At 44.5% G+C, this 21,408-nt stretch overlaps 1 protein-coding gene across 1 annotated transcript; it reads left to right on the top strand.

Moving 5' to 3' along the window:
- The first annotated feature begins 1,073 nt into the window (after positions 1-1,073).
- Positions 1,074-13,494, top strand: LOC134414975 (uncharacterized). The gene is made up of 5 exons (XM_063150302.1): positions 1,074-1,323; positions 3,859-3,993; positions 6,739-6,883; positions 10,561-10,792; positions 13,423-13,494. The coding sequence occupies exons 1-5, from the start codon at positions 1,074-1,076 to the stop codon at positions 13,492-13,494; spliced, it is 834 nt and encodes a 277-aa protein (XP_063006372.1).
- The last annotated feature ends 7,914 nt before the right edge of the window (positions 13,495-21,408 follow it).

The following is a 21,408-nucleotide window of genomic DNA, read 5'->3' as shown; positions in this document are numbered from 1 at the left end:
TTTTTCTAACAGCTGTAACAAAGACATGCTGCTGGTTTTGTCCTATCTCTGTAGTAACTCACTGCATTTGTCCCTGCAGTATCGCACAGTTGTTCAGCAGAGATGGTTGAGCTGCTCACTATAAATAATGTTGGTTAACAATGCGGCCCCTTTTGGGTTAATAAATTACGCTCAAACCACTCTTGAGCCTCTTTGATTGGTTTCTTGCAAGTCTGCAGTGGAGAGTTGGAAGAAATTACTTTCCACAGTCTGTTTACTTTGAATATTTCTTCTTATTTTATTGAGCCGTAAATATATGTATATAATAGCCAAACCCTGAAAGTGCCTATCTCAAATTCTGGTCGTCTCATCTGCTACTTGAAAATCATAATGAGATGCATGGGATGAAACATATCAGCAAATTTAAATGTCATTGCTTAAAGGGGCAGAGGGCCTTGGTCAGCACCATGCTGGGAGATTTGTTCCTCTCCTTTGTGTGGGATTTGCTGTCCAAAGCTGGGGTTTTCCCCTGGCTGAGGTTGGTGGCCAAAGCAGGGAGCTCACCTGCCGCATGATCCGTGAGCTGTGGCAGCCCAGTCGATAGCCACAGCCAGGGCCTCGTTGTTCTCTGCACACTGCAGCCCCAAAACTCTCTGACCTGTGCTTCTGCACAGGTGTGGCCAGACATAGTTAAAGCCTTCCTGACCTCTGGTGAACAAAGAGTAGCTTCAGGTCACAGAACAATGATCAAAAACACCCCCCGGGCTGTGAGGCAGAGGCTTGGGGTCCTTGGAGAGACATCTCTGCTCATCTGTGTCCTGATCGCACTCTCTGGGGGTCATGAGGTTGCCCTGCACGTTGGTTCCTTACCTCAGTGGTAGGTTAATTGTTCTGCTCTCGATCCAGAGCGTTTTGAGAAAAAAAAAACAGGCTGGGAGGAGAGCAGGTGTTAGTGCAAGAGAGTGGAGAAAGCCAGCTTGTGCATGAGGTAGAGGGCTGGGCTGCGAGGGGAAGAGAGGTGTCTGGGGCTGCGGGTTTGCATCCCGACTGCTCCTGTACCAGCAAACTTTGGTGTGGGTGTACTTCTGGCAGCGATGTTGAAGAGGAGACACCTGTACCCAGGTGTCTGTGCTTGTTCAGGTGGCTCTGAGTGTTTATGTGCCGGCAAATGCATCTCTTCCCCCAGCACTTGTGCAGTTCGGGCTCTGCCCGCATTTCCCAGCAGAGAGCAGCAGAGCCTCGTAGCTGCTCGCAGGGCCTCGGAGTGCGGCAGCCTCCGGGACCTTCTGGCAGCACTGGCCTCCGCAAAGCACAGCCGTAAACCTTCGCTGGGCTCGCAGGCATGTCAGGCATTGGTTTGCCTACACCAAGAGCATTGGTGTGGGCAAACAGAAGACACATCCTCTCAATAGCGAAGATTTGGGGCTTTCCTGAAGACCAAGATGTTTGCAGAAATCAGTGAGACCTTTCTTGAAAGGGTGTTTTCCGAATTTTCTTTCTGCTCGAAGTTTCCTGAATGGGAGTGCCTCAAGTATGGCTTCAGAAAGTGGGGGCAACAGGATAAGCAAACCTCCTTCATAGATGACCAGCACAGACTAGGTAACCCCTCAAGGTCTCCTTCAGGCCAGCCTTCAGCAGTGCAGGAAAGAGATGTGTTATTAGCTTCTGTATTTGGAAATATTTGCTTTGGGAACCTGTTTAGCCAACCTTAGATTTAACCCTTTCTGTTAAAAATAAAGTTTCAGCTGACTATTTTCCCCTCATTTGAAACGTTACCAGGAATGTTACTGGAGATAAAGATGAATGAAAAAAGTGGGATAATTTCTTTGCCAAGGTGTCAAAACGAATTAATCTGTGTCTAGTTTAGATAACATTCTCAAGGAAAACAAGACTTATTTCCCTGTTTGGAAGTTTCCTTGCTTTTCCTATGGCAGTTAAATAAGTAAAATTTGGAATTGTATTAGAAGGTCCTCAAAAATATTAACTGGGACTGGTTTTGTCATTCCTTAATTGTCTCATTCTAGTTCCTAAAACTATTATGGTTTTATACATTCTCTTGGAAAATAATCACAGACCTTCTGGGAGGCCCAGTCCTTGTAAGGCAGAGGGCTGAAGTTTAGTCTCACTATCACATGGCATGAGAGAGAGGGGATGCTGTGTTCTGGCTGAAGTCCACAAGAAACCTTCATCCAATCCCATCTTCATCAGCTGTGAAACCCCGGAAGGAATGAGGGGTCCAGACGTGAAGTTCAGCGGAGGGAGTGGTGCCTGTGGAGGATATTGGCCAGAAGGACAGCAGCTGGGTACTGGGAAGACTCCAGTTTGCCTTTTTGCTCCATCCTGCAAACACTGCCTCATCACTGTGTTCCTCTCTGCTGTGAACCCATTCCTGGCATTGGAACAGGGAGGCAGGCATGATACAGAGCAGGATTTTGGAAGGCAAGTGTATCACGCAGTGACAGCAAGGCCCTGGATAACCCTGTCGGTAGGTCCCTCTTGAAGAGGCTGCAATCCACAGATGGTTGTGAGGGGCTTTCTGCATTCCTCAAAGCCTTGTGGCCACAGTACCTTCTTCACCCTCCCTTCCACACACCCCTTTACTAGGCTTGTATGCCAAGCTAATTTAAAATGTGATGCAGACCACCTCAGCCCTGAGGTCACTCAGCTGGCCCATGCAGCCTCCCACCACTCACCCCAGGTAGGATCTGTCCTTCTTTATTTGTGCAAATGATACTTTGTCTTTGAATCGTAGCTGTACATGGGAAAGGTGCAATTAGCTGCTGCAAGGAGCCAGGCCTGTCTGCCTTCCCTTGTTTAACAGAGGCTTTAATTAAAGACCCCCTGATGCTAGAAAGGCACATTAATTATTCATCTGAAAACATTTACATAGAGTCCCCCGTTTCCCTTCTTCAATAAATTATCAGCTTCACATCTCCATAATTCATCGAAATGACTAAAAATACATTGTCTCAGCCTCCATCACCTCCCTTTTCACTTTGTCTATTCCGACTGTGATGGGTTCAGTATCTTAATGTGAAGGTCTCCTACTGCTCTTAAGTAAAAAGGGAGGATGGAATACAAGGGGGAGAGGGAGAGGGAAAGATTTGTCCCCTGATGGGAGTCATGCAGATGGCAGTAATTTTTGGTTTTTTTCTTTCCCACAAAACTGGCATGATCCTGAGGTTTGAAGAAGCTCATTGACTGTTTCTAATAAGGAAAAAATCACTTAGAGGAGAAGAAAATATGTTTCCAGGGGCAGAAGAGGTCTGGGTTTAGATATTTTCTATGCTCAGATGTAGACAGCCTGTGTGATCCTTAGCCCAGCAGTTAATCTCCCTAGATCATCTCTGTACCTCACCTGTAGACCAGGCCAGCAGTTGCCTCTCTGCCTGGTAGAGGGATGGTTCTTTACTAGTTATAAGCTGTTATAATATAGATGTGTGAAAGAGAAAAAAAACAGATAAGTTAGGCAGAGGGAGAAGTTTTGCAACAATTCACAACAAAGATGTCACTCCAGGCACAACTGAGGGAAAATTCACTGCAAATGGTATTCTCCAATGCATTTAACTTTGTGACAAAGCGAACCATCACATGAGAGAGGAAAAAAACAATCCTCTGAGGGCTTGTTTACATGGGGAGTTAAAAAAATTAGTGTGAGGTCTGAGGTAATGTGCAGAAGTTGAAGTGCATTTAACTTCTGTGTGGGGCTCTGATACAGAAGGAAAATGGCCACAGTTCACTATGGTGACAATTGAACAAAAGCAAAGCAAAGATCACTTTATCTCCATATATCTATGCAGGCCTTAACATGCTTTCCTGTGCGCTCATTTCACATCTTTGGTAATTTATTTTAACTTTCATGAATGTTTTTATCTGCAGGCATTGGAGAAGTGCATGCTCCACGTGGCTCTGAATACCTACTGTTCCTGGAAAACCTGGAGCAGTCTTGGTGCCTACAGAAATCAGAACAGATGTGCTCTCCTGGGAGCAAGGGGAGCCAGATGCTGCAGACAGGTGATCTTCTAGGATGATGGGTGGAAGGGGCAAGATGGATACTGGCAAATTTCTTGGGATGTGTTCAAAGAGGGCATTAGATAATGAACCAGGAAAGAAATGTTGAATTCAGAGGACTTGACCTCTAAATCTGAGACCAAAAATGGGGTGGAACTGATTACAAAGAGAGTGACACGGTTATCTGAAGCATTACTTTATTGAATTCTGTGGATTTTTTTCTTTCTCTTGCCCTTGCTGTTTTAGATGGGCTGTCTTGGCTCAGCAGTAAATAGCACGGTGACAAAAACCCTGTCTGATCATGGGGCTGTGTCTAAATCTTGAGCACTGCAATCTTAGAGCTGAGAGACTAGAAGCCCTTCTTGCATTCAATACATTGATTAAGTTTACTAAGATATAAATATCATCTATTGCTTACCAATTACATTATAGTTCAGATTATTTTATTAAGGGATCTGAATTAGCATTCTTCTGGACGTAAGAGGAGCATGTTTTTGCAGGCAATAGTTAAAAGCTCCCATCCTTTTCTTCCATCTAAACAAATTGAATTAAAATTTTCTGTAGTGAAGTCTTTTAGCACTTATATATGGAGACCCCTTAAAAATTGTCCAGGCAATGGCTTTCATCCAAATGTATGTAAGTATCAGTCTTGAGATACCTCACTCACAATCCAGCCTTTGCTGTTAAATTTGTATTGGCCTTAACATGCTTTGAAGTAATAATCAGTGCTGTGTCTCCAGGGGGATAGGACAATATGTAATTGGCTTAAACAGAAGGAAGATCTCGTTAGACATTAAGAAGCCTTTACTAATGGTACAGTAATTAAGCACAGGAATAAATGGCTCGAGGCCTTCTGCCTGTAGAGAAGTTTGGATGAACACACTGAATCTTGTCTTCTCCCACAAGGAAAGCAGAGATCATTCTTTGCAGTTTCTTTCAACTGTGTTTTCTATGATTCTGCAAATGTCCACAAAGTTTTCTTGCCAAAAGTGGCAATAGCAGCATTTTCATTGCACTGCATTGTCATTGAAAATGCTGCCCCATCAGTGCCCCAGCGGAAGAACAAGCTGAAATAACAGAATGCCAATGAGAGCATCCTTTCTTTCCAAGCTGGCAGGAGCAAGCCATTCTGGAAGGTGATGTACATCTCCCATAACCCATGCTCCAGCTTCCTTGGTTGAGCCAAATTGTCTTCCCTGCTTGTCAAATGGGAGAAGTGTTAACACTGTAATTAGAAACATTAAAGCAATCAAAATGAGCATACAGGCATAATTAAGGCACTATTGGTTTATGTCCCCTGCAGGCATTCTTTTAGAATAAATGACTTTTTGGTTTAATTTAAGCCTCTTCCAAAACATCACTAAAACAAAGGGGCAAAGGAGTTTCTATCCATATATTCACCAGTAAAACTATTTAGTTTCCAATCTCATAACCTAGTTTATACTGGTAACATTTCCCTGCACTGACTAAATAAAGGGTATTGCTGAATAAAGAGCTTAGCTCGACAAGAATGAGTTGGGTCTGGACAGCAAGAATCAAAGAGGAGCAAGAGAGACGGCACTGGCTCTGGATCAAGCCCTTCATAAAAGAGAAATTAGCTGTGCTGTGCCAGTTGGACATGATGTTATGAAAGTGCCATTTTTTCCTGAGAAGGAAAGGTACACAGAATAATTAAGAAGGCTGGTAGAGTTTTTTCCAATCTGGGTGAGTGCATAAAGGAGAGATGAAGATCAGCAACATTGGGTGAGTATGGAAGAGTTGCAACTCTTCTTCTTCTCTGTAAGTCTAGAGTGGTCTTGCACTACGAAGGAGGTTGAGCCCCATTCACAGTGCTCACTGGGTTAAGCCTTGGAAAAGTAGATGTTCAGCTCTGACCTGCAGAGGCTGAGGTGTCTGCAGAAAGTAGCCACAACTTGTCTAGTTGAGAAAGATGGGCCCAGCGCTGTGTGTGCATGTACATGTGGTGTGATTTTGCTGCTGACAAAGAAGCACAATTGCCACCCATTAGAAAAGTTCTGCCTCTTGGTTCCTCATTCTGCCATAGGAATACTTTTTATTGTCATCCTGGTAGTTGTAATGGCCAATTCAGCCCGAGAAAAGGGGCTCAGGGTTACCCAGGGGTCAAGGCAGAGTTGTTTGCACCCGGTGGCTTCGTATAGAATGGGAATCTGCACATCCAAATGGGTGAATATTTTCTGTCCTGGCTGCCTTCAGCTCACAGGAAGGTTGAGTGACTGGAGGACTGGCATGTGGACTTTATTTGAGGTTGATGTTAACCTTGCAACTGGTGGCAAGTTACAGGGTCTACTGAGTATTCCTAATGGTCTGGGAAGAATATTCAAATTTGACCATCTCTGCAGGGATTTGATCTTACAATATGCTCTCGGAAATGTCTTCCTTGTATCCACTCTTCCCTGTTTTAATGAACTTCAGGTCTTTGATTTATCCTCTGATAAGATCCCATGCAAACCCTCAATCTGTCTGGTATAGGCAAGAAACGTGATAGAGCCAGCTAATGGTGGTGCAGATGGAAGGACACTTTCTTTGAGGACCTGCCTTCCTGACAGGGTTAGCAAGGCCTGTGTTAGCACTGTGGGATCACTGTCACACTCATGGCTATTCCAGACTCAGCTTTTTGCCCATGAGCCAGAAGAGTGACAGCTCCACAGCTGGCATCTCCCACCATCGGTTCTTGGACTTGGCTGCTGTTAGCTGCAGGCTAAACTCATCCCGTGTTCCGTCCTGCAGGTAACATGACAAGCAACAGGTACTGCAGGACACTGCTGCAGCTTCCTGGTCCTAGTACTACCCTCGCAGATACCAAGTGGCATCCATCAGGATCCGAATGTTCCTGTGCTGGGCAGCTGAGAAGAGATGGCAGCGTAAACCAGAGGTAAATAACAGACTCTGAGTCTGAGTTTCATTATAGTTCTTCATACCAAAATGAGCCATGGTAAGAGTCAATGGGTGTACCCTTCCTCCCCAAAACTGACTAAACAAGAGGTTCAGAGATGTAAGGGGAATTTTTTGGCTCATATTTTGGCACACACATGAAGAACTGTGGAAATGATGTTTGTCTTTGCTCACTCTAGCTCTGGCTATGATCTCTGCAGTCATAGAATGACTGGAGCAAGTAGCTCCCTTATCCCAAAGCCTTGCCCTGTTACTGCATCTCCTGCTTGCTTGGCTTAGGTTGCCTGGGTTAGGATTGCTAAATAGGATTTCCTGGATAGGGAAAGAAGCACAAGAGAACCTTTATGCTGTGGACTCTCCTGCAGCACCTCTGCAGAGGGGCACAAATGCCACTCTTCTACCTCACTTTTTTTTGTCCCTGTCCCCAGTGAATGCTGCCACAGCTGACGTGCCATCTGTACAGAGCAGAATGATGGCCCTTTCCCTTGCCCTCTGCCCTCTGCAGAGGCAAGGGGCTGGAAACTGGCTGCAACAGATGGGCAGAAGGACAAGGTGAACGTCACAGGCAGCACCAAGAAAATCCATCTGAAACCTTGCTCCATATGGGGAAGTACAGTTCCAGCTGTTCAGCCTTCGGAGTAAGCTGGCTCTGAAGCTGCTGCTACCCTGGCTGTAATGCTAGGCAAGCACAGCCCCATCAGAGCTGGTGAATAGGGGGAAAGCGGCAGGGGTAGCAGCATCATGCTGGTACAAGGAATCTCGTGATGCTATTGCTCCCCATGATTATGCTGTTAACAGCCAAGCAGGGTGGAGTTTAATGAGCAAAGGTAGATGAGAAAAGGAAAACAACTGAGACAAATGATGTTTAAATGTGATGGCTCATTAAACAAAAGCTCTCTGCTATGTTTCTTTCCTTGGTAGCAACAAAAGGGACAATGGCCATAAGTAAAAGGCAACCCACTGACAACAGGAAGGATTTATAGAAAGCAACACACTTAATTTAGCTGCTCCAGCACGAATGAGCAGAGATATTTTGCATCAAGTAACTCAAGTGAAGGATTTTGCAATGCCTTTGTATGAGACAGAGTGCTTTTTTCTGCCCGAACCATAGGAGCTTCTTGCTATTTGAATACCAAGAACAACTCCTGCTTTTCTTCATGTCTGAATTCTTGTTGTCTTCAGCAGATGTTTTGCAGTGCAAAAGTCAGTGCAGTGTGAGCTGGAGGCCTCATATTAATGTGTCAACCATCTTGTCTGGCCTGGCTTAATGATGCCTGCCTGTGGGGCCTTGCTCCTGACCAGATACTGTAGCTTTTACTGAACTGTAGGCCTTTACAGATTTTGGGAAGTTAGGCTAATCAATTCTCCTTCAAAAGAAAGCAACAGCTTTACTAGTGTCCTTCCTGACAGATGTAAAACCACTTCCCAGAGCATCTGTGGTGTAGAGGCTCCACACCCCCCAACTGAGCAACTATTCCAGTGTTTCATTGTCATAATCCACCTTGTCAGTATATTGTCCTCTCCAGTCAGGATATAGAGGAGAGACTATTTCCTCCTTCTTTGGCAAAGCCTTACTATTGATTGTGTAGTGGATTGCCTTTCAGCTTTCCAACAACATGTGAGAAAAGATCTCCATAATGTTCATTTGTCTTACAAGGCAAATGGCTGCTCTGCATTTGTATAAATCACGGAACTGTGTGTGATTTTGTGCCTGAAGAAAAAGATACAGTCTATCTTACTGGAGTTCCTATTGTGTTATTTATGAGACTGGTGAAGGCAATAGTCTTCAGGCATGAAATACCTGATCCCCCAGGAGCTCCCACCATTAAGCTCTTGACCTGAGAAGTTGGCCCTGCAATCCATCCAGCAAGAGGAGAGATGGGTCCCTGGACTTCTTTGCCAGTTCAAAATGTGTCAGGAATGAGAAAGTCATGATCCCTTCTGATATTAAAATATCTTAGATAGCAAGAGAATGATATCTTTACTGTTCTTTACTTGTTTTCTGCATGGGCAACTCAGCCTTATAAGAGATTTCATTGTCCAGTACTGGAAAATTTAGTCATTTGGATGCTGTAGAAAGTGTGCTGCTAGGTCTCTCCATAACAAAAAACAACAACTTCAGAGCAGATGCAGAGAGATGAGATTTAAACCTCCACTATTCACTGGCCTTTTTGAGGGTCATGTGCCAAGGAACTAACACAGATTCTAGCATTCCTGGTGAAATGGTGGTGCACAACAGCAGTGGTTTTGTTGGTTGTGTTCTGCACATGGCTGCACTGACATCGTAAACCACAGTAAAACAGGTAACTTCATTCTGTCTGATGTAACAGGAGGTCTTCTCTCTCCAAGTGTTATTTGATCCCAGAGGGATTGAACTGATTTGAAAGCAGCTTTCATCAACTCCCTCTCTGTTCCAGGTGAGGAGCTTGCACCATTGGAACTACCTGTTCACAAATCTTGTGGGAAGGCAGCCAGCAAAGTGCAGTGTCCGTACAGAAAGTGCTTATTGGTTAAGAGATGGCAATGCTGTGGACAGGAAAAATGCTGCTGAGACAATTTATCTACAGTGAGGAGTTTAAACATTCAGTTCTCACTTCTGTACCACTGCATCTCCTACTTAGTGGAAGTCAAAATGTTGCAGTTGAGCAACATCTCATTTTGTGCATAGAAATCAATGATCTGATTGATTGCCCTCAGACTGGTTTTTGTTCAAAATTGCTGAATCCCCATTACCTGGATGATATGAGTCAGAGAAATTAAAGTCTCCCTGATTATGACGTTATAAGGCAATCTGAGTCTGCAAAAGAATAACCTGCATATTTGATATCAGGGCATGTTGTGTTTGCAATTGACATTTTGAAGGCAGATACCTAAGGCTAGAGCAAGCTACAAGAAAAGCAGACCACAACATTAAGGCAAGGCCAACTGAATATTCAGTGACTTAGAATCTGGCAGTGAGTGAATTTCCAAAAATTCTTACAGACAGCAAGATTTACCTCCAACTGCATTGCTAAAGTGCGGGTATGTGGAAAGCTGTGACACTGCAGAGATCAGCAGAGATCCAGTCAATGCAGGGGGATTCATTGGAGAGTTGTGCTGCTCTTGTTAGACACAGTAGACTCAGCTGATGGGTTGAGTGGCTCTCCATAGCTGCAGCCTGCATTAACTCCTTTTCTGCTGACTGAAAGCAGTTTGGCCCCAAGGTCACATGCAAGTACCCACAGTCCAGACAGCCACATCTCACACTATCTGTGAGTACGCACAGTTCTTCTCACTCCTGAGCTACAAACCTCACCTTGGTGTGCACCATGTCAGTCAATAACAAAAGCAAGCAGCTGGAAAAGGTGGTTGCCACAGAATAATCTCCAATTCCCTGGGAATAATATCAGTTTAGTGTTTAAGACCAGTCCTTCCACCTTATTTCACACCATAAGGATGTAGAAAGTGTTTGGAAACTGAGTCTTGAGTCGGAATGTCTTCTGAAGGGTATTTTCACAAAACATTCAATCCCAGAAGTCAAGAATGTATAAATGTATATATAAATGTCTTCCCCCTTGCAAAAGGGAAAACTTTTACCTCCTCTATCTATCTTGTAAATGACTTCTTCTCCTGACTTTGCTCTGATGGATTTCCTAGAGTTTTCTTATTTCTTTGCAGGTGGCCTCTCTCCAGTTTCATAAGTACTGATGACCACATTTTCTTCCTGTGTCTGTTGAAGGCAATGACCACTATATCTGCTCCAAAACAGCTCCCCATGGACAGATCCAGGGAGCTTCTAATGACAAAGAGGAATTTGATGTTCATACACAATATGCTGGCATGTAAACCCACCAAGGATGACCAGAAGAAATGGTACCTGACTGTCTTCATAAATTTCCTCAAGTGCCTGGTGGGTAGCAGAACATGCTCTTGCCAATGACCTCTGAGACTGCAGTATAAAATTAACCTAAAGCAGCTAAAAAGCAACTGGAGGGGAAGGATGTATTTTATGTCAATTCAGTCAAAAAGTCCTCAAAATTAGTTGCCTGAAGTGTTTGGGAAAGCTGACAAAGTATAATAGCACAGAGACTATTTTCTTGCTTCTTAGCAAAGACAGCATTAATCGTCTGGGCTTAATATAGCCTTCCACATGCCAACCGGGTGCAAAATTATGGCTGGTATTAGAAAACCACTTACCATGTGGACAGGCTTAAAGTGCAATAAGCTGTGGGGTGTGGATGCAGATGGAGTATGCCTAAGGACAAACAGTGACCTTGAGAATTGTGTGCCATGTCTCTGGAGATATAGTGCCTCTTCATTATAAACCTGACAGACATGGAGCTCTTCATCAGTGGTGGGGCAGGGAAGGACTTAGATTTGGAGCCAGGCTTGAATTTTTCAGTCCAGGTATATCTAGACATGTCTGAGCACAAGAGATTTACTGGAAAGGGTTGTACACACCCTTATAATAATATGTATTCATAATGTATAGGCCAATATACATCATGAGTATTTCAGAGAGAGAATCCAAGGCTTTGGATGTTTGCAAGAACAGCATGTATAGAAAAAAATCATCATTTTCTATGCCCAACCTGGCTTGATTGGGGTACCTTCTACCAAATGCTTTTCCTTATTTTGATAGAAAAGGAGCAGAAGTATGGCTGAGTATCTCATCTGAGACTTTGTCTTAGCACTTGAAGAATGCAGAGTATATCAAATAAGGTCAAACCCTTTAACACCCTGCATTATAACATCTGTACAACACAGCTTAGAGACTGTTGTTCTGGTATTACTACCTAGTAAAGTGGGCTCAATGGTGCAGTGCTTATATAACACTATTTTTTCTGTGCATGAATTGTGTCTCAATCCTGTTTTTCTCCCAGTAGTTTCTTGATAGTTATCAATAAACAATTTTAACTAGTAAGTTTCAGGTCTTGCAACATATTCTTCATTGCTGTATATGTAGTTAGCCTCCTTGGTTTTGCAGCAATCTCTCTTGGTGGTCTCTGATGAGGAGATTAATTTTAAGAGCATGATAATAAATATACTGTCGTTAAAGTCTTTTGGACAAATGTAAATCTTCGCTAAAATTAGAAGACATTCAGTGCAGTATTTCCGCAGTTATCCAGACACTGACATACAACATCACGCTGACTGAGTCGAGCGGAAGGCTGATTCATGGATCAGGATTTTTGATAATCAACCAACACTAGTATTTAGGTAATTATGTCTGTAAAGGATGTTATGACATCTCTGTCTTACGTGCAGTGCCAGTTACTGAGACAGCTTCTTTTTATAACTAAAATATACCTTTCCTGCCTGAAAACATTATGATAATTGTGGGAATGTCTCTTATTACTGAGCCACCTACCACTTGATGAAAATGACAGAGCTCAGCTTGTGTGAATTAATGCTGAAAGCACAGAGGAGACTAGCTATGGCTCCTCATCTGACTACTGGAAGCATGAAAGGTGTGGCAGCAGGGCTGGAACTGAAAGAAGCAATTAAAAAGAAGGGGAAGTGAGAACATCCCAGCATTTCCAAGTGTCATATTCTCTTGTTAGTGGGCAAGATGACTGCCACTGAGACCCACTAAGCTGAGAGGCTGATCCATGTTTCTCCTTCCAGCTGGAAAAGGGGCCTCTGGGAGATGGCTGCATACTGTGCCATTGCTTTGCTATTGCACCTATCCAGAGGGGGGAGCATCCTTTGCTGCTGCACAGGCTCTGGTGCAAACCCCTCTCCTGGCCGCAGCCAGGAAGGGAGAGTTGACTTCACAAAAAGCAGCTGCTGTGCACTTAATGTCTTGTGGTTTTGTTACCAGATGTGTTGGTTTTTAGTTATACTGGGGATCCATCTTCCTTCCCAGCCTGAAACTGGGAAGCATAGCTGTGCTCCTCACTGCTAGGCCACCATTTGGGCTGTGAATGGAAGGTCAGCCCTGTCTCCAGACCACAGGCACACACTCATCTCTGACCTTCTCACTGGCAATCTTCCAACAAACTCTGCCCCATGTTCAGATTTAGGGAGAAGTAGCCTTAATTGTGTGCCAGACCTCTGATGCACACCTTGCAAAATCTTCTGGGGTCTGTTTGAATGACTAAATAACCAGGCCCAAGGTGCTTGCTCTGAGCTGGAGTGCTGTAGCTGTGCTGATGTTCATCTGAACCAGCATTTCAAGATGCTCACTGTGCTTCTTCCACTGGATGATACCTCACCATCCCTGCTTCCTTCTCCCTTTTCCCTTCCATCCCCGTGGCAGGAAAGACTTCTTGGCTTTTAGGTGGGGGTAGGTCATGGCAGATGTGTGTTTTCCTTTGAGACTTGCCCACTGCTTGGCTTAATTAATCCTGACACATTGCAGTTGCTGTTACAGAAGAAATGTCAAGAGAAATTAGACCAGCTGATAGCATGAAAACTGGGGAAGCGTGGTGCCTCACTTTCCTGGGTGGATCTGATTTGCTTTCCTGGCAGGAGCTGTGGGACACTGGATGGCTGTGAGCAGAAGAGTCTGACCTGTGTCACCTGCTCGTGCCACAGTTGCCTTGCACCAAGATCCAGCAAAAGGACATCAAGGACCTGTTCCCCAAACAAGCCAAGCAGGGGATCTAACGAGCAGCAAGTGGCATGGCTGGGCTTGCATGAGAACTAGGACAGCCCTGGGATCTGGCTTGGCTTAGGGTCCTGGTTACCTGAAGCGTGAGGCTGTGAGGAGCTCTGGGGCTTTCTTGAGCTCCTCAGGGAGGAGACAAGCACTACTGAGTTGCTTCTTTATCTTTTTTTTTTTTTTTTTTTTTTTGTCTATGAGCATCTTTAGCAGCTGTTTCTCATCATTTTCTTCACCTTTATACCTACTTACTTGAGTGTTTTCATATACCAGTCAATTTTGTGGGATTTTTATCAGCAGCTTTCATGCTTTTTTTTTTTCCTTAAACAAGCAACTTTCATATTTGATGTTTCATTAAACCATCGCATCTGAGCTCTTTCTTTTCTGCAGTGATCTGATTTAATAAAATGAGAAGCCAGTCTAATAATGCACAGTGCACCTTCACAGTGTGGATGCCTTGTGAGTGTGTATTTCCTTGAACATCTTCTTCTCTGTGCTCTTCTGTGGCACATCAGTTTGTAAGTGTGCAAATGCTGTGATCCTGGAATAGAATTCCACTTGCAGAGAGCTGGCTTTAACACTTAAATATGGCCCAAAGTTCAGGAGCATTTTTTGTGCTATCTTGGGGATGCATGTGAGTAAAATTTCACCTCTGCTTGATGATTGGCAAAAAAATCTCTTTGTTCTACCAGACAGGCACTTACTTGCCAAGGGCATGTTACTCATACTTAAATATTAAGAACAAGACCTTGCCATGGCATGGTGTCTCTAGCTTGAGAAGCTCAGAAGTAAGTTTAGCTTCTGGTAGGATAAAAGGGATATTTTTCTCCTGTTTTGAACACATAGATCGCACATCCTGTTGTGGTGTTGAAGATCTCACTCCTGATTTCTATGCTGGGCTCAGTGGAGGAGTGCTCCTCTGGGACTCCTCTGGGGAGTGGATCATGAGCTATGCTGCACCAAGAAGCAGAGAAGAGACCAGGTACTCAGAGAGAAGAGCAGAGAGGAGGAAAAAGAAGGATGGTTTTGTGAGGGCCATTTCACTCCTTAAGGGACAATGACCTACCTGCAGCAGATCTTTTGATAGCTGTGATGGCATCACCAGGTTCTTTGCCCTGCCCCAGCAAGTTCCAAGCTCAGGGGTTGGTCTAGGCAGGAGGTTACCCAGGCCAGGAGGTTGTAGGAGGCAGCGACACAGTCACTGTCCCTTGTCCACTGCGCCTATTTGTGCAAAGAAAGCTGAGCTATTGTTGGCCAGTGACAGCCCCTCTGATCTGCAGCAATTGGTGCATTGTGGTTGCTGTGTGTCCACCAAAGCTCAGCTGACCCCTGAGAGAACAGTGCCATGGTCTTGTGCACTGTGTCCCTCATCCCCATCCTACTCCATACTCCTCAAAAGGTCACAGCATTGCTTGTTCTTTCTCTCCTGTGGTCAGGGAAAAAAGGGATGTTGTGTTGTAGAAGACTTGGTTTTTGGAAACAAGCCCTTCTCTCTGACTTTCTGCTTGATCTGGAGCTTACTGCACATATCCAATGTGTAAGAGGGCAAAGGGAATGGGATTTGGGGGCTATGAGAAGCCTGGCTCAGATATCAATCACTGTCCCCATGTCCATTCATTTTTCCTTTGCTATACCACCTTCAAGAGGTCCTAGTCAAGAGTCCTAGAGATTGCTGGACTGAGTGTAACCAGGCTGCAGAAAATGCTTGCTGTCTGTGGTAACAGCAGGTCTGCCTGCCCTCTGGGTGGTGAGTTTCTGAGTGAGTGAATTTATAGGAGGCCAGAACCCAGTAGGTATCACTGCTCCATGGGTCCTAGCATCCATTTCCTTTTTGGAAGAACTTTAGGAGCTGTGAGCATGGGAAGCAGCCTCCCAGCCCTCTGTGGAGAGGGGTGTGTGTTTGCATGGTTCTGATCATGCTGCATGAGGTGGGAATGCACTTCTGCCATGTATAGGCCACTGCCTGAGCTGGGGCTGTCTCATGCTGAGAGAGGTGCCCACGTGAGGGCTGCTCTGGTATTTTTTCCACAAATCACGTGTATTTCATTGACCAAAACTGCCCACAGCTTAGAAAGGGATGGCGAGTTTAAGTCATTTTAACACAAGCACACAAGGGCCCCTTGGTGCTGAAAGGATGGCTGTCCCAACTCCCAGGCACTGCTGCCCTGTTGGAAGTTGCCAGCCTGGCACAATCTGCTGGGGAAGCTGTTCAAGTTTCCCTCCCTCATCCAAGTTGTGCACAAACCTCAAGCTTAGCTCACACCAGCCATTCTGATGACACTGAGGTACATCTGCTCTTCCACTGGCATGGCTGAACCTGAGGGAAGGGACCTCTTCATTACCTGAGGCCTTTCTCACTCACAGCCTTACCCTGGTTTAATTAAAGCACCACAATCCTCTCCCTGAGCTCCCCCATGTTAGTCTAAAAGTGTTTTACATCTGCTTTTTAATTCATAATTTCCTTACAGACTTAACTTGGATCATCATAATCTTTTCTCAATCCTGTAGAGTACAAGCGAAGTCGGGAGGGGCTTCAACTAAGTGTGTGTTACACCAGCACAATTTTATGGGTAGGCAAGCTCTGATCAGCATGACTCAGGACATGTGAATATTCACAGCCATTAAAGTCAAAATAAATACAGTGTGGGTGACCTAATAGATTCAAACAGTCAATGCAGTAGCAGGAACTGCTGTCAGTGTCCATGAACAAAGAAAGACAAAGTTCCTTCAAATAAATAAAAAAGTATATTCACTCTGCATTATTCACCCAACCACAGCTTCTCAGGGAAACCAAGCTGTTAATGTCTGGCATGGGAGAAAGCAAAGCAAAAAGTACAAGAGAAATGGAAACAAAGTATTTTTTCATGTTTTAGCGACTGGGACTAAACTATTAAACATGTTTGCTCAGGATGGAAAGATGTGAGATATGAAGCCCTCAGGCAGTAGCAGTGGTACACAAAGATACCTCTGAGCTTTTCACTTTGGCTCTGAAGGGTGCTCCAAGGATGGTTTTCATTGGGCCCATGTGAAGGAAGGAGAGATTCCACCCACACCCTTTCCTGTAGGACTGCAGATAGTGGGAATAGAAGGACTGGCACCTGCTGTGTTGGGAGGGAAGACTTACTGATGGTTCTGCTGTCCTCATATTCATGTTCTTGAATAAACCACTAGAAGTTAACTATCATTAGTGTCTCAACAAATTACAAAAAGGTTTGGGGACCTGCTCCTTTGGGCACTTTAGTAAACCTGGACCTTATTAGACATCTTTTAGAAAGTCAGCAAAGTCTTTGCACATTTACTTCAATGTTATTAATTTACAAGGGCTACTCAATTAAGAGAGTCCACTAACTTGTAAAACTTTACTTATTTACGCTGCTTCTCGGCGAAGGATTTTCTCAGAGCGTGATGATGATAAGCTTAGGCATTACAAATCCTCTTGCTGCTTTTGTCAACAGGCAGCCTGAGAGCATTAATCAGAGAGATGCACACTTCCCAGCAGTGGCTTTGCTCCAGCTCCCTGCTGCTTCCCTGCTACAGGGTACGGCCCTGCGGGGCACCAGCTTCCCTCTGAGTCTGGAGGAGCTCTGCACACCAGCATTAGCTTTTACCAGGGCTGGAGACCCCATTTGAAAGGCAGCAGGAAATTGGGATGCTTATCATGACCACTTTTTAGGCAGCAGGCAAGATGAGGCTGTGTTTGCCTCAAAAGCAAAGCACTCTCCCCAAAGTGTGCATTTTGGCTCAAGGCAATTTTCTTGCACCACGCGTGTCTCCAGTGCATGAAGTTTCATCAGGGCAGGATGTGGGGTACACTTGGGCTTCAAAGTGTGCTTCAAATCACTTTTCAGACAAGTGAAAAATTGCAGTTCAACTTACTGCTGCAGAGAAGGGAAATGGGAGTGCAGGGTGAAGAGGACTGGGAATATTGTGACCTCCAAGCCCTCCAGATCACCTTTAGGGATGTCCCAAATGCTCCTTGTTTGTCTAGGAGCCTCCAAGTCACTTCAGGCCAAGTCAGTCACGCAGCTCTGTGGTGCTCACAGAGCGAATGTGGTAGGTAAATGCTGCTGCTACTCCTGGGAGGTGCTTGTATACATTAATGGTATGAGGAACTTGGCACGATTTCTGCCTTGCCCCAGCCCAGGGTGTTATTTTTCCCTCTGTCACTGCTGCAAGTGAGATTTAACTAGGATGATTTTCTCATTCCTGATAGTTACTGAGATTTTGCTCTGGGCACTTGGTGAATCCCCATCTCCCTGTGCAGACACTGTGGGTGCACAAAGTGTGAAGTTTGAACCCACCTGGCAGACTGGGACAAGTCCTTCCTCCATTATGGATTCATTGAGATGGTGCTGGGGAGGGTGAATCAGTCAAATAGCTGCTATGGGCAAGAAAGCCACTGTCACAGGCAGTGAGAAAAAAGGGTAGCATCCATCTGCCTCAACAGGCAGATATTAGACACATGGAGAGTTTGACACAGGTTGTGTAGCAGTGAATTATTGTACATTTTGACCCTTTGTCCAGTGTCTGCCTCTATGGCTGCTTGGACTTCTTTCTGTGTTATTCAGAGCATTATGCTGTGTATTGACATTTGCCTTCTTTGAAAGCTGCAGGGAGAGGATTACCCACTGCTTTCCTACATGGAAAATGCCAATAATGAAATTGAATGCAGTGAGTTCTTCCTTCACTAGGAGCTGCAAGGCTTCACAAGCATGTCATAAGCATGGTGGTAGCCTTTGCTGCCCTGAAAGGGTTTGCTTCTTGAAGCAAATTGATTTCCCCTCTGAGTCAGCATGAAAGCAAAGTTTTTCAGCTCTGACAATTCTACAGGTGCTTGTGCAAAATCTAATGAATGTGTTAATGTGCAATGCAAGGATGTTGCTAGGAAACTTGTGAGAGCTAAATGAGGAAATGCTGTTAATAGAGGCAAGTGGCAGGGCCTCAAAGTTTTCCTTTGCAATCCTGCTCATGGTTATTATTATATAAACAGGGCCAGTTGTGGCACTGTGTTGGGTCATCCTCTGGTGACAGCAGGTCTGCTTAAAAAGCAGTAAAAGTAAATTTAAAAAAGGCTTGACTCTTATGGGTTTTGATGTTCTTCCATTCCAGAAAAGCTTTACTACACTATCTGCTTCTGTAAAGGGCGGGTAAGTGCCTTCTCTTGCGATGTGCTGATGGGAACTTTGCTCTGCCTTGTTTCACGGTGCCTATTTGACACTCACTGGTGACCGATCTGAACCAGCCTGTGCAGACCTGTGTAAGCCCCAAACTGGGGCAGTGCTTTCCCAGTCAGCCTGAAAGGTTTTGTGAGCTCTAGAGCACGGAGGGAAGTGATTTTTGCCTCTACCTTTGCCTGTCTACAGTGGGCCTCCCGGAGTTTAATTCAGCTCAAAGATGATACTGAATGAGAGATTTTCTTCCCTACTTTGTGGTGTTAAAATGCCCATAGAGCCCAATGGATGCAAAGTTAGCAGTGACTGCTAATATCTTATGTTTGGAAGAGGCCAAGAAGCTTTTGACTCAGTTTGCCTGTGGGTACACTTAAATGATCTTCCCAAATTAAGCCCTCTTGCATTTCCCTCCTAATGGCACATTGTTACTGTAGCAAGTGTTGCTCTTCATGCCATTACTAACCCTCAGAAACAGCACATTTTGCTTCTTCTGAAGGTTAGGGAGTGCTGGGCTTGTTCTCTTTTGGAGAAACATTGAGCTGTGTATGTTATGTACTTTCCAACTGCTGAGGAAGTTTGGGCTGGCAATCCTGGCTTCCTTCCAGCTGAAGCTGTGACATTCTGCTGCTTTAGCTTTTCTTCCAGCCTCTTCAGTTCATAATACTTCTATTCATGTCATCACTTGTTGAATTAATTTTAATCTCTTTTTTCCCTTTTTTTTTTTTTTTAGAAACAGCTAGGGGAAAAAAACAAACCAACTAAAGAAAGTTACAAAACTCCAGCAGCAAAAGTTTTCTTTGGATGCAGCTACTTGTTCTCTTATCTAAGAGTGAACTGCAGGTGCCAGCTGTCAGCTGGAAAGACTTTGCTGTGGTGTGGTGTGGGGATGGGAGCAAGTTGCATGCCAGGTAAGCTTTGTTTTGGAATGAGTTGACAAGGGAGTTGTTCCTAATGTGTCCTGAAGTACAAGTTGTTTATGTGGCTCATCTTGAAGAAGCCCTGATAACCTTTTAGCCCACTGCATGCCAACTGCTGGGGAAAAAAAGCCCAACCCCGGAATAATAGAAGTGAATTTAAAATGCTGTTTGGAAAAATTCTTCCTCCTTGCCTCCCTAGTGTTCAGATCCAAGGATTTTTTTAAAATCTTGAAGGCTTTGCAAAAGATTATGTGATATATTTTTTCATCTCTTAGTGATCTAATAAAAATTAATTCCTTTCCCTAGAAATGTTGTCTCAGCTACAGCCTAAAGAATTCACAACTACAAAAATACTACTACTGTGAGCAAAGTTGCCTCCATTTCAATGAATCCAACTGTGTAGAATTCAAAGGGAATTATCTGTGCAACCATTTAAAAATTACTCAAATGCATTTCTATGCAGAGAAGTCATAGCATTAAAATCTCAAGTCTTTTCAGGACATGTGTCCCCTTTGTGCAGCTGGGAACTGCCCTTCCCTAATAGCATGAGGCTCCTATTTCTATCCCTTCACAACCACCAGGCATTAAAGATGAGAGGGTTTTTGTTGTACAGGGTTTTTATGCCTAGAAAAGCATCACTTGCCCAAGGCTGAATCTGAATCTTGTCTGTCCTGAGTGGGGATAGTTTGGGGAGAAATGCCTTTGAAACCGATGAGTTATTTGTAACACTAGAATACATTTGGTGGAGACGAATTAATGGGTAGAGTACAGCTGAGCTGGTGAAAGGTACATGATTAATTCAGTTTTGACAAGACTGTATAATTTATAGCCTGGATCACACCTTCAGTTAGGCATATCACATTCTTTATTTCTACAACTGTAAAGCCTAGGAATACCAAACCTGAATGTCAGCCATAGTGTGCTTGGTGCTGCACACAAACAGAAATACAGAAATAATGGTACAGTGTGAAAGAGAAAAAGCACACCTGAATAATGCTGAGACTATTTTGGGAGGCAATCCTGCTCACCAGTGAAATATTGAACTATTGAAGTTTTCATGCTTGATGACTATTTCCATAAATGTCCCAGTTTCTGTCTTTGCAGCCATTCCTTCATGGAGGCCAAGTTTGATTCCAAGGAGAAATAAGCTGAGAGGGCAGGACAAGCATTGCAAAAGCAGACGTCTAGTGATGCTGTAGATAATGTGGGGTTTGGATGCCAGGGTCTCCAGAGATGTGCTTATGAGGGATGTGTGGGTTCCTGCCTTCTGGTAAGCTGAAACTGTAGGACAGAATGATAGAAGAGAAAGGGAATTTGGCTGTAAAGGAAGGGGTCTATCCCATGCAGGAACAGATTAATGTGCCTTGTTGTAGATGTGACCCAAGTGATGAGGAAAGCCAGGTAGGCTGGAGCTTTTGGTTCCTGTAAGGGCAGTAGCTGCCCTTGCTGTGGGCCCATCTCTCAACATCAAACAGGGGAAGGGAAAAAGCAGGCTCAAAATGGACTCCAGCCCCTTTACACTGTGGGGGAGCACCCCCTGCTGTGCTGTGAAGTGGATGTCCGTCAAAACCCCATGTTGCTATTGTGGGGCTGAAGATCTTGCTATCCTACCTGTAGGGCTTGCAAGGCTGTTGTAGGAGCTCTGCTCTGCACCTCTGGCACACCTTGGGGCTGCTGCTCACTGCAGAGCTTGTGCTCCCCTTGTTAGTGATTTCAGAAGTATCACTGCATAAATCAATATGCAGGAAACTAACTTAGCATCTCTGCCAGGTGTCTGTTTTCCTGTAGCCTTCCCCAGTATTTCAGACTGGATTGGTAATGAGCAGAGAGC

The sequence above is a fragment of the Melospiza melodia genome, chromosome 2, assembly GCF_035770615.1.
Source record: "Melospiza melodia melodia isolate bMelMel2 chromosome 2, bMelMel2.pri, whole genome shotgun sequence".
Taxonomy (NCBI): Eukaryota; Metazoa; Chordata; class Aves; order Passeriformes; family Passerellidae; genus Melospiza; species Melospiza melodia.
Note: the sequence above shows the minus strand (reverse complement) of the source record. Positions and strands in the feature narration are given on the sequence as shown.